Source organism: Pieris rapae, chromosome 23 (assembly GCF_905147795.1).
Source record: "Pieris rapae chromosome 23, ilPieRapa1.1, whole genome shotgun sequence".
Taxonomy (NCBI): domain Eukaryota; kingdom Metazoa; phylum Arthropoda; class Insecta; order Lepidoptera; family Pieridae; genus Pieris; species Pieris rapae.
The window spans coordinates 3,454,993-3,468,993 of record NC_059531.1 but is presented as its reverse complement, the minus strand read 5'-3'; the positions used below and the strand labels follow the sequence as shown (position 1 = coordinate 3,468,993).

The following is a 14,001-nucleotide window of genomic DNA, read 5'->3' as shown; positions in this document are numbered from 1 at the left end:
TAATCAGCAACGTAACAGAACGTAAAACCTTTTAAAACCAAATAGAAGTTGGTGGTTTGTTAAAATAGTGTACTAAATGCTAATGCTGAAATTTTAACAAAGATAAAAGTAAATACGGAACTTCGGTTATAAAATTATATGTACAATAGATATATGTATTAATGCAATGAAATTTATATATTTAATTAAACATAAAACAATAGCTTACCTTAAAATATAAGTAATATTCTTAAAAGGATAGTGGCAGCGTTCCCCCTTTGAAAAGCTAGACAAATTCTTTGTTCAAGGTAGCTGCCAGCTCTTCGGTCTCCTATGATGTTGACTATCTTCTTGCTATTTCTTTGAAAAGTCTAAAATAAAATATCCGACATGAAAATGAAATTAATAAACTTAAAAAATGGATTCATAAGTATTTCTAGACTTGTAAAATATATAAAATTTTATGTATATTCGTTTTGTAAAATTATAAAATTAATTACAAATTTCAGTCTAGATTCTCCCTTTCTATTGGCGAATTCGATGAGGATTATAATGAAAGATATATTGATGACATACCCACAAGTGATTTTGGATGGAGAAATTTTTCTGTTTTAAGGTACATTTCAAATAATATGCGTTACAGTGTCTTATTTTATTTTTTACTTAAGTAACTTAAATGACGTTGTGGTTTATGACATTTCCCTTTGAATTATTGTTATGTAAAAGTTAAATCTTGCTGAGTTTCTTGCCCGTTCTTCTCAGAACAAGGCAAGGTAGTTTTGCGAACGGATGGCGTAGTTTTGCTCTTTCGCGAATTTTGTTAACGTTTTTGACATTCATAAGCATGCCCTAAGACGCATCTAAATTGAATAAATGAATTTTGATTTGATTAACATGGTTGACGATTTATCTAGTTTTTGGCAGCCAGAGATTGATCGAGTCGCATAGATACATCAGTAAGCTTGTCTAAAAAATAAACATACAATTGTATGTTGAAAACATTTATGGGATAAATAAAGGTTTTGATTTGATTACTGTTTAAGCAATTTTACCAACGTAACTAAATTTAAATCTACTTAAACAGGAATTAAAATTAGAATTGTAATGTCATTTAATTCTTTTGTATAGGTAGTTAGGTTTTTGCATTGATAGAAGGCGATCGTATATATTATAGCTTTGTTTAGTTTGTATTTTAGGTGTTTGTTCCAGAGCAGTTTACTATCCAGAATCGCACCTAAGTACTTCATTTCATTATTTATTTTGAGCTCCGTGTTCCTTTTTATACTCATGTACATAAAAATTTAATATCTGAATTTACATTTACCAGTTGAGAACGGTGAACGGACGATAAGAAAAAAAAAGTAAATCAGTGGCGCTAATTTTTTTAGGTTTTGGCCTCATATTTCTGTATGTTTCATGATAATTTTTTTGTCAATCTAATAGACAAGTCAATCAACCTGAAGCCGCAATCTAATAGACAAGTCAATCAAACACACGCCGACTATTTGGGTATAAGGCAAACCGGTTTCCTCACGAAGTCCATTGATGCACAAACGGGGATCGATAACACCTCAAGAGTGAGAAACGCACGCTTAAGCCAATAAATTTACCGCCACTCGTTAATCGCCAAGATCATTCTAGAAGATGCTTCAGTGGTACCATTGTGTATTCGCTCCGCATGACAGAATGTGGTTTATCCTCTATCGCCAGTGGTCATGGATACGCGGACACTAATAGTTAGTGCAACATGCAATGATAACAGATAAAATAAATTTCAGACTCGGTTTCCCAAAGGACTACAGAAAGGAAACGTATAAAATACAAATGTGTAATGAGAAATATGATTCTGGATACCCAACGTTATACAGCACACCGGCTTATAACTTTTTCTAGTAAGTTTTGTAAAATAATTCGCCGTAATTTTGTAGATTCATTTTATTATTTACATTCCTTATGTATATCTTATATGTAAAATTCTCGTGTGGTTTGTGGTTAAACTGCTACGAAACGGCTTTCCCGATTCTCATGAAATTTTGTATGCATATTGGGTAGGGCTGAGAATCGAGAGAAAAAAATTCCAGAACAACCTGGAAAGATTTCATTCCGAACAGTCTCTGGGATAGCATAGCAAAATGTTCCATCTTGGTATGTACTAAACAGGTAGGCTCAGTAAAATCTCATTAAGGAGAAACGAAGATCGCGGGGGCAGCTAGTACTATTATAGATATAATTATGTATATATTTTCTTCTTTTGTTAACGTTACAACCTATTACAATCATAACTGTCTATTCTTCATTATTTATTATCTTTTATTATTAGCAATGTTTCTAACTGGCCAGTTCTGAACATTTTCAATGTTACCCACGTATATATTAGCAAGAAACTTTGCAAATTTTGCGTGGTAGGGGATTATGTATGCACTTTTAGTGGCTTCTTTTCCAAGCATTAATCCGTAGCAAATACAGAATTTAACATATTATTTAATTCTGTTGACGTTCATAACTATGCATAATATAGTAATAAGTATACTAGAATAGAACACACGCACAATGTCAATACTCGGAACAAACACAGGCTGCAATTTCCCCGTACTAGACTATCTGAAGTTAGTAATTCTTTTTTGGGAATGGGGATACTCTTCTTTTATAAAATCCCACAGGCTCTTTTATCTCTGCCTTTTATTAAATTTAAGAAATGTATTAAAGAAAATCTGTGTAAAAAGGCTTAGTGACTTTATATATATATTTATTTTATAAATTTGTTATATATGTTTTAAATATTGTAGAATTGTTTGATGATTTGCTTTTTTTAAGAGTACCGAGAGTTTTTTACGCCGTCTTTTTCTCTCTGCCAACACCCTCTGTCTTCTTTGCCGATGAGTAGGGATGCCTATAGGTTCGAATTGATTGACGTGGAATAAGTGATACCTAGATGATCCTATGTTCCAAAATAAACGTATTTTATTTTATTTTAAATTTATGTCGAGTTATAATTTCGAAGCTCTGCTAATTTAATGACTGATTGGAATGTAACATTTTTAGTGTGGAAGTCGTGTCTTATCGAACGGATTATAATTTTGGACAGTTTAATATGCCTCTAGTGTTAAGTTTAATATTTATCTGGACAATAATGTGGGCGTTGTTGATTGCGGAACGTGTTTCTCATGGACGAGTAAGTATTGACTCTTGCTAAGGTCTGCGGAAAGAGAATCGAATCATGTGAACTAATATAATACCTAATGAATGTAATTTTATTAATTTATATTATGTATAATGCTTAGATAGATATGTGACAGTTCTCTTTGCACAGACTGTTTTTGCATTTTTTTGTACAGAACTTGGAAAGTACAGAGTTTTGATCAAAGCTCATCAGCCATATTCGAGATAACCAGCTAGGTATGAATATCCATAGTTGCTTACCTCACACATTAAAATCGATTTTTGTTAGGTTCTTTGTATTTTTTTATTTTGTTAATTAATTGATTTGATTAATATTTGTATGATCTCTTCGTGTAAGTCTTGTTTGCGTATAAGTGCTTGTCACATTAAAAATAGTAAGTATTTAGTTTATTTATATATACATTTTAAAACAATGTGTTTGCCTAAAAATACATGAAAATATGACATCACAAATATAACACACACATACACATCAACTACATTAGAACTTAAGCAATATATCAAAGGAACAAAAGAAATGGCCACAAAATAAACAAAAATAAATTTTTAATTTTTTTTATTATTCATACAATCAGTTTTTGCGACTATAAGTATTACGTTGAGTGCTTCTTTTTTATCAATAATAAAAAAATCTTGACAAATGTTTGACCACACCTGATGTATAGTTAGATGTTGCCTATTTTTCGTGTGTAGGATATGTCTGTATACCGGCGCTTAAATAGTATATATATATATATATATATATATATATATATATATATATATATAATATACTGTCTAGAAATGGCGCAAGGAGTTCCAATCTACTGTTTTTATAAGAAACGACGACTACAATCATCGGAACCTGGAGATGTCCATGCCTAAGGGGTGAAACTTCGTGCTTCAATGTATATGATGCTGTTCAACCCTAATTGCACTAAAAAGATCTCTCTATGAAACAAACAGAATTATTTTTGTACTCGCGATATTTGTTATATGAGGTATCAACAGACACGACAATTATTCTTATTTCATTTTCATTATATTATTTCATCACATTCTTCTCCCCAGGGTGACTGACAAATCTTAAATTAGTGGGCTTAAACCACTGCTTAATAATTCTATCTCTGAATTAGAAATCTTTTTTAGTTAATCTGGAACAATGTGTACACCTGGCTCCTGGCTATTCCTTGGATATGGAGTGTTTTGTTGGTCATCACCGCTTTCATACATTTGGTTTCAATGCCGAAATCATTGCGCAAAGTCTACAGGATTGGCGTGAAAGAAATTATGACAGTTAGTTTTAATCATTTTAATTTTTGCTTTAAAATTTACTGTGTACTTGCTGATGTGATTCTAGAAGCAGCTGCGTAGGAGTTACAGGCTTCTGGCGACGAAAGGTTAGATTTTTTATGCGAAGTGATACCGCCGCCCATGAACACTCAACGCAAAGGGCTCGCGAGTGCGTTGCCGGATTTTTAAGAATTGGAACGCTCTTTTCTTAAGGGACCCTAAGTCGAATCGGTTCGGAAATACTTCAGTGGGCAGTTGGTAAGTGGTGGTGCGCGGCAAGAACTGCCTTTTTTTTATAGAACCGGGGGCAGACGGGCAGGAGGCTCACCTGAAATTAAGTGATACCGCCGCCCATGGACACTCTCAATGCCAGAGGGCTCGCGAGGAAAAAGGCACAGTTGTGGAACGGGAAATATACGAGATAAACCGACGCATCACAGTGACATATCCAGCTTATAGTGTATTGACGTATTGAAGTCTCTATGTGTGGGTTTGATATAGACAAAGACAGATGCTTATGATGATTTAATTGTATTAGCGTTGTTGCCTCAAAGGTGTAGAAGTTTCTGGTGCAAAAGGACCGTCGGCTTCTTTTCGTTCCGCGCCGTTGGCAAGCAATGGACGTAGGCGGGAATCTAAGAAGCTAATTCTCGACTCGGAATTTCAACTTATGGGGTATGAACCAATTCAATGTTTGCAGGGTGTTGCAGATGCACTGGAAATAGCACTTTACATACACTCTGCAAGTACTGGAACAGAATTGATTCACGGAAAAGGACTGAATCATTACGGTTAGTATTTGCGTATCGATTGCTCTATCATTGCGTAATTTTTTTTTATTTTTTTATTTATAGAACAGGGGGCAAACGGGCAGGAGGCTCACCTGATGTTAAGCGATACCGCCGCCCATGGACACTCTCAATGCCAGAGGGCTCGCGAGTGCGTTGCCGGCCTTTTAAGAATTGGTACGCTCTTTTCTTGAAGGACCCTAAGTCGAATTGTTATAAATATTATAACCAGAATAGCAAAGATGAAAGCAAATTGGAGGCCAATCAACCATTTATTTATTTATTTATTTGGAAACAAACAGATACATCTTTACATTAAAATTAAAGTTAAAAATAAAACATAAAATAAACACATTGGATGTATCCACAATAGGTTTCACTAATAAAGTTATGATACAGAGCAAAGCATAACAAAACAAAACATGACTACGATACATATACATGTATATAAGAGTTAGGAAATTAACAGTTGTTTTAAATTATTTTTAAATAATTAGTTTTAAAAATAATTTAAAACAACTGGTAACTAAAATTAGTTAATTTTAAATTATCAGTTCTGAGCTAGTTTCGACTTAAATACAATTTGAGAGATACGGAAGTCTAGATTTAGGAACTGTGACCCGCAGCAGGGGTATATCAACAAGGTCTTTTTGGGCTGCAGCCCAGAGCCTCATGGAAACAAAGGGCACTCTCAGACCCCATTAATAGGCAAAGGCAAAAACATATCTGATATAAAAATCCTTGAAATCAACCTATGAGCGATTAGCGATACTTTTTCTAAAAATACACTACCAGTTCCTTCTGAATATACTACGACGGGCGGACTACTCCAGGTCCATCATATTAGGGATAGAGGAGTTAATACGACATAGTAATTTATCGTTCATACCTCATTATGATGCAATAGGTAATTTTTATTTAATTGTTTATTTCGGAAAACAAGGTTCCATAGCAATGTTAGTAAGTACAACTTAATAACTTAAATCTAAGTGTTAGTTGGGTTACATTATATTCATACCGAAATCATTCCACATGAAATAGCGGAACAGTGATTGAGGTAATGAAGGTTCTAGAATGCTAGGTTTCATAAATTAGTCGACTAACGCCCAAACCCATTGTATCACAATCCATTTTTGACCATCTGAGGTAGACATCTTAAACCAACTATTAATAAAAGTGTGCCAATAACCAATTGACGGATACAAATAGCCATCTGTCGATACAAGCTATCCGTGTGAGGTCGGATCGGTGTATGTGGTGTGGTGTGCCAATATCCTGTCTGAAGATTTTAACTAACACCAGTTTTTAAAATAATCAAAAAGCTATTTGATATGTTTGAACATGTTTTTAATATTATTTGTACGGTTTTATTAACTTTATACTGTTTATCAAATATGAGTGTAAAGAGCAAAGAGCTTACATTCTATCCGTCGCCAAAATGGATTGTCTTCGTAGGGTTTGGTTATTGGGACGCAGATAGGAGATCGATCGATTGTCATGGTCTGATTGAAAACAATCTGAGACTGTGGATGAATTATTGGGTTCGGGCGTAAACGTTCTCACTTGTAATTGATGCCTGTTTTTGTATGTCATATGTTCTATGTGTTTGTATGTATACTTTGGGCCTGTTTCACAATGTATGGATAAAGTACCAAATAACTATGCAACACATAAATTATTCGAAATATAAAAAGTTCCGAATTATATACTTGGCATTTCATGACGAATAGCGCTATCTGACAGTCGTGAAACTCAAAAATACTGTTTATCCTACCAATAAGTAATAAATAGCTTATTTGGAACTTATCCGGACATTGGGAAACAGACCCTTAGTGTGTTTTTTTAAATAGGTAAAATATTTTCAGCAAACGGCCATATTGATCCACATTTAAACGGTGAGAATGTGTGGCACAGCGGACTTTTGCTTCTTCTAACAGGATTGAATACGGGTGGAGCCGCCCTATGTGCACTAGTGGACTACATACAGCCTAATACCAAAGCTGTCTACAATATGTACGAGAGTAAGTTTTTTTTATAGAACAGGGGGCAAACGGGCAGGAACCTCACCTGATGTTAGGTGATGCCGCCGCCCATGGACACTCGATGCAAGAGGTCTAGCTTATCTGCTAAAACGTCCGCTTGGTATTGTTGTAATTTCTAAATACGTTCACTACATGTTAAGGCCCTATCGAGATGAGAAGGCGCTTGCGAGCCTTCTGGCAGTGCGAGTGTCCATGAGCGGCGGTGTCACTTAACATCAGGTGAGCTTTCTGCCCGTCTGCCACCTGTAACATAATTTTTTTTTTATCATGAAACAATTACCGAAATCTGAGGCCCAGTTATAAAAAGGTCGTGCCACTGATATATATTTTTTTATTTTATACCACTACACTTTTATTTTATACAATGTAGGAGCATTGTTCAAGTCAAATAAGTGAAGTATTTAGTAGTATCTTTATATAATAACTTGAACTCACAATGAATGTTGCTCTAACATTTTCTTATAAATTTTAAATATTTTGTCAAACTCATTGTAAAAATCTTGAATCAAGGCTCACATCAAAAGTACTTTTTAAAGTTTTTTTTTAGTGTTAGGGAATTCCCCAATTAGTTTTACAGGGTTGCCAACTTGCGTGAAGTGCAAGTAGTACAACACTTAACATGTGGTGTGACCAGCGTTAAATTTTGGAAATTTGGTACAATTTAAATTTATTATTGTAGATTTTGATACCAACGTTTCCCGTATGTATTATACCCACATATAGTCAGACAGGCATTGGGCCATTAAATTCGCGGGCCCGAAGCATTTGCTACTCTAGCTACTTCGGCACCGCAAAGACTTAATTAGAATTTTCTTTGCAGGCACTTTATGGATAATACCAATGTATTCCAAATGCGTATCAATTAATAACTATTCGCATTTCATGTAAGTTAATCTCTAAATCTTCTGATTAACTAACTGTAAGGATTGGAGGATTTCGCACTACGAAAAATATAGCTAGCAGGGCTGTAATAATTATAGGGCTTTGTATAATTATCAAGAACCAATTAAAATATTGGTTTTGTTTGAACCCAATTTAATATTGTCGGAGTTTTCTGGCGTTGTGTTGTAGCGTTTTTCATTCTAATTTTTTTCCTTAAATTGTTTATTGCATTTTCGATTTTTTTTCTTTGATGACACACGCGCGCACGAAAAATAGGCAGGGTCGTCATGTAAGGATAGGAGTTCGAGACGATTGTAAACACTGAATTTCAGGTTATAAAATGCTTTCTTTTATTTTATTAATGATAATAATAAATCGTTTATTTGCAAAGACAGATTCAGTTTTATTAAAACCGCACAATCAGCTATATTAAAAAAGAAATGCAAATGTCTTAATAATAAGAAGAGTTAAGTTATTTATAATGGTCAAAATTTACTATTCCACGTTATAAAGGCATTGCCTTTAAAAATGTCATCACCTTTCTATTGAAGGGCAGTTGTCTATACCGTCTAGGAAGGTGATTGAATAGTATGATAGCCATGATCATGGGTGGATCGTGAATTTGAGGGGCTGTGGGTGTGTGCGTCTATTACGAACATTGCGAATTTGTGACGCACACGTCAAAAAAAAACCGAAAACATGCGATGGAGAATTCTCCGTTTCGCTCGATAGACGTGCATCAAACAGATTGATCTCAGGAATACCAACCTTATGATTAGATTTTTTTATGAAGACGCACTTGCGCGAGTCCCACCCTTACCGGCTGAGCTAAGCTCGCCAAACAGCCCGAACTGAGCTGTAAAGGCCCTTAAGGCCAACAGCGAGATTCCAAAAAAAAAAAACAAGGCCCTTTGTATCCATGGGGCCCTGGGCTGCAGCCCAAAAAGCCTAAATCCACTCCTGGCCATAGTGCATATTTTTTTTAAGTACATCGTAGTGCAACATGTGCCCACAGACACACAACTTCACATATACATAGTGATTGTATAACTGTTAGAAGTTTTTATAACTAGATTCTGTTTTAGGTCAACGGTGGTATTTTGTGGTCTTGCAATTTCATATATGACTGTTGCCTACTTATCACTTAAAACAGCTCTGCATACAATCTTTGAATATAAAGTGAAATTGGTGTAAGTATTCTTCTTAAGACTAGGCACACAAAAAGTGTAAGTAGTAAGTAGTGTAAGAACAATTATTACTTTAATGTAATTTAATAAAATTTACAGGTTTGCTGAGCAAGTGGTTGTAGCTGCGCTAATTTTGTGTTGTATGAGTCTTAGCTTGTTGTATGCTACCACGGTGAGTTAAAACACACACATTTCAAGAAATGAAATACGTTTATTTGAAACATAAGATCATCAAGGTATCAATTATTCCACGTCATTAAATTCGAACCTGTTGGCATCCCTACTCATTCGCAAAGAAGACAGAGGGTGTTGGCCGAGAGAAAAAGGCGGCGTAAAAAACTCTCCGTACTCTTTTAAGAGATTGATTTGAATTTTAATAAAAGTACCAGTATGTGAGATTAAAAGTATAGTAATAATCGAAAATATCTTCGAAATAACTCTTCTTAAAGCCGCAGCCAGCAGTGGAATACTTGGCGTTGACATATCGAACGACGTTCAATTTCGCGGTCACTTGGAGGGAAAGGCTAATTTAGCCTTCAAAAAGCTCGGTGTGCTCAGCAAGGACAGACGGTACTTCACTCCGGGCCACCGCTTGCAACTATATAAAGTGCAAATTCGGCCCCACATGGAGTACTGTTCCCACCTTTGGGCGGGTGCTCCCCAGTACCAACTCCTTCCACTTGACCGTATCTCGCTCCTACATATTAAGTTTCTCATGTAAATAAAATACTTTTGTAATGAGAAATTAGTTAATATCCTATAACCCCCAGATGGGGCAGAGGGCGTCCACAGTGAGTCTCCATCGGGTTTGGTCTGGTTTGATATGGGTTTCTCGGCAGCGCTCCCAAAGTTGCTCGTTTGAGATTTTAATGTAATAATTTGTAATGAGAAATAAAGTTCTTTAAACATAATAATTATTTCTAGGGTGGCATAGCGCTACTGGAAAGTGTAGATTCAATTATGACTGGATTAACGATGCCACTGATTTGTTTATTCGAGTTAGTTGCAATGCTCTATGTGTATCGGAGCCATGATTTCATATCGGATGTGAATATTGCAACTGAAGAGAACGTGTGTTCCAATAGAATCGACGCCCAATGGCAAATTATACCATTTATTACGTTTGTAAGTATCTTTAGTATAGAATCCACAATGTACTGCTAACATTACGATTTCATTTCTTGAATTCCGGTATCGAAGTGGTCCAATGCTAGGAGATGCATGTTTTTATTAACATTATCTTTGACAATAAAATCTTGCAACATTTGAAATAACGGTGCAATCAATTAAAAAAAACATTAAAAGCTTCTAATTTTACGTGGCGGAAGAGAAGAACTGGCAATAAACTCTCCGCCACTCTTTTTAATCGCCAAGTGTTTTCTTTTACACAACGTTTGTAAGGAGCTGCAACCATTACACCATGTTCCATATGACATCTTGAGTAATAAAGAACAATAAAATAAATTAAAAACAAAGATTTGTCCACTATCAGCAGGAGGCATGGTGAAATAGGAGCATGCACTTACATACTCGTGAGAACAACACGCAAATACGTTTTAGAAACAACTAATATCATCGCATACACGAATTCTAAGTATGACCAGTCACCACAAGTAGCACCCGTTCATGAGTATGACGCATGGCCAGCCATCGGCCGCCTTACCATATTTTAGGGAGAGAGACAACCCGACGCATAAACGCCGCCACAAGCAATGACATTTAAGTGAGCATGACGATCCTTGAAATGTGGAATTGGCTACACAAGAAAATAGTAGTAGAAAATGGTTATTGAATGCTGTGCTGTCTTCGACACTATAGACATTTGCAAATTCATATGTGTATATCAAGATCTCGGTGCTGAAGCTTCAGGGAGATTAAAAAGTTTATAAAAAAACATTTTTACCCTGAACAGAAGTTGGTGCTTGAACGACGCTTTGTCACAGAATTCTGTAGCTTTATTTATATATTTCCAGGTGGTGTTGGTGATGAAAGCCACGGCATTAACTTCAGCGGAGATGCCACAGGTCTTCATGTATCTTGCCCTGGCGCCACTTATTGGTGTCGTTCTGTGTGTGCCAATAAGAGCTTGCGTCAACGCGTTCAAATTTTATAAATCACAAAATGTTCGATAGATAACTTATTAGTTTTGTAAACTGAATAAAATATATGAAAACACGTGTTCGTATTTTACTAGGTGGTACTTCAAATAGCCGGTTTTTTTATAAATGTAACGAATAGATAAATGATTCTAATCCTTGGGATTGATTTTCTCCAGTTCAAACAATTTGTATTAAAAACTTAGCGATTAAAAAGAGTGGCGGAAAGTTTTTTGCCGGTTCTTTTTACCCGCTCTGCGCCTTTGACTTGCGAACTGGTAGTTAATGTAAATTTAGAATCAATTAAACATCTTTTCTGTCGATTACTACCTATATGAATTAATTTTGAGTTTTTAAATAATTTATTACTCATTATTATAACGGTTTTCGATTGTTGCAAATATATCTAAAGATAATATGCATGTTAGACAAATTAAAAATTTAGCAATACTTCAAATTCCACGATTTTTTCCGTACAGACTTAGTATAGCGATGGCCTGCTATTCCAACTAGAACTGAGTACACCTGAGGACCGACTTTAAGCGACAAAAAGTATCTGTTTCAAAATTTAAATATGTAGTTCTTAAATATCTACTTCGTCAACATTTCCCTTCAAAATTATTGTAGTAAAACAAAATATGTGTAGAACATTTATTTTTAAAAATTAAGCTAATTTCTCAATGACTCTTTACTCTTCTGTATTTGTGTTAAGACATAAGCAGTGTCGTCTTGTTCGGAATCGTGGAGTATTTGCTGCTTCTCCTTGTTCCTGGTGATGTCGTTGAGGAGTGGTTTTCTCTGTAAAATAATTTAGAATCTTACACTTAGACTAATCTTAAATTAACCTTTTGTTATATATGTAATAATTCAATAACGTTAAATAAATGAAAACCTATTGGAGGCAAACAGGCAAGAGGCTCACCATGTTAAGTGATAAAAAAAAGAAAGAAAGATTCTTGTTTCCTTCAAAGGAATCGTCGAGTCAATTTCATCCTTCGTTTTAACGGATTGGATTTGTGACTGTTAAATGACATTTAACAAATATCGTTTTAGCGAACGCGATACATTCATAAATAAATTTTGGGTAACAACTGGTGTATTTAATAAATACTTAATCTATACGAATTAGTATAAGAAATATTTTACACAATCGCAATTCTTCTCGCCCGTTGGAGATAGACCGTAATCCCATATGTCTGCACTTAGTGCTTCAGCCTGAGGTGTCATCCATTTCCTCATGTCACCCTTACGTCTCCGCCATCTTGGCTCCATGTTCTAGAACATTTGGAATCCTTCTTAATGAGGAAGTCAGTAGAAGTAGGTTCAGAGGTTCGGAAAAGCATAAAGCAAGTGAAAACTTCTATATAATCTTGTCTGGACAATAAAAAGAGTGTGTGTACTTATGTACACGCGTTAGAAGTTATACTTCTTTAACGTATGGAAAAAAATAACTAAAATGCAGTAGTGATTAACGATAAATACTAAAATTAATGAAAAAGATTTTATTTAAATAAATATTGTATAGTATATGAAAGTGATTTAAAAACACCAAAATAATATTTATTTATTCACACTGTTTAATTGTACTGTTATGAAACACGTGTTCTAAACATAAAAATACTAGAATATACAACTTGAACACAGTTATCGATTTCCATAACCTAGACCTAACTTTACGATGTCGAATTTAGGTGTTGGTGTGCGCGCGCATCATAAAAATTCACTCTCATCATTTTTCTCCATCGTGCCAAAAGTATAACCAATAAAACAAGCAATACAAATATATTTTGTCAAGTGAATTTATAAAAGGATTTTTTAAGATTGTGCCAACTGCCTTTCCCTGGAGTTTCGTGCACGTATATATATAATAAAATAATTTAACACAAGCCAATCTATTGAGTAATCCTAATGATAAACTGACCTGCATATCTCTACTGCTAAAACATTTCTTTGTATTCTGGAACTTAGCTCGAAATTTTTGCTCTGTCTTACATTTATTTATCATTTGCATTACTGCGTCCCATAAGAGTATACACGGCAATGTAATAAACATTATTACGTTTAATATGAACTCCATTGGTCTGAAATAGAATTAATTTAAAATCTCCGTCTCAGCGAGCTTACAACGTAACTTAATGATTCAGGAGTCTCAACTCAGTCGCGTATGTAAAAATGCACCCACTTTAATGGGTGTCCATGACTGCCCCTTTTGGGCGTCCCGTAGGCTCATTTACCCCCTATATAAAGAAAAATAATAGAAGTTTAGCGATACGGCTTACAAAGGTTACTTTATATCGATAAACATTTTTATATCAATTAATTAGATTTTGTTAGAATAAGTGAAAAACTATTGAGAGAAATTATTATTATGACTAGTCTTTGGTTGGACACCATCTAAATTCCGCAGGCAGGACTCTCTCCTTTTTATTTAATTATTTTAATTATGTATACTTGCACCGAAATGTTAATAAATATATAAAGTTAAAGTATAGATACAATAGGCACATCATTAAACTACTAAGAATATTGTCAATACTCTTTTAATATAGTATATATTCCTTCGAATTATTATATA

At 34.7% G+C, this 14,001-nt stretch overlaps 1 protein-coding gene and 1 non-coding gene across 2 annotated transcripts; one reads left to right on the top strand and one right to left on the bottom strand.

Annotated features, from left to right (window-relative positions):
• The first annotated feature begins 1,774 nt into the window (after nucleotides 1-1,774).
• On the top strand, nucleotides 1,775-11,462 carry LOC110997314. The gene is made up of 10 exons (XM_045633473.1): nucleotides 1,775-1,871; nucleotides 3,022-3,151; nucleotides 4,288-4,434; nucleotides 5,132-5,222; nucleotides 7,085-7,240; nucleotides 8,082-8,145; nucleotides 9,229-9,333; nucleotides 9,430-9,502; nucleotides 10,255-10,455; nucleotides 11,304-11,462. Exons 1-10 carry the CDS (start codon nucleotides 1,804-1,806, stop codon nucleotides 11,460-11,462), a joined length of 1,194 nt encoding a protein of 397 aa, XP_045489429.1. The 5' UTR covers nucleotides 1,775-1,803.
• Nucleotides 11,463-12,112: 650 nt separating this feature from the next.
• On the bottom strand, nucleotides 12,113-13,489 carry LOC110997312. The gene is made up of 3 exons (XR_006750992.1): nucleotides 13,348-13,489; nucleotides 12,573-12,701; nucleotides 12,113-12,224 (listed from the first exon to the last, which is right to left on the bottom strand). It is a non-coding gene; the product is annotated as an uncharacterized LOC110997312 (transcript).
• Nucleotides 13,490-14,001: the final 512 nt, after the last annotated feature.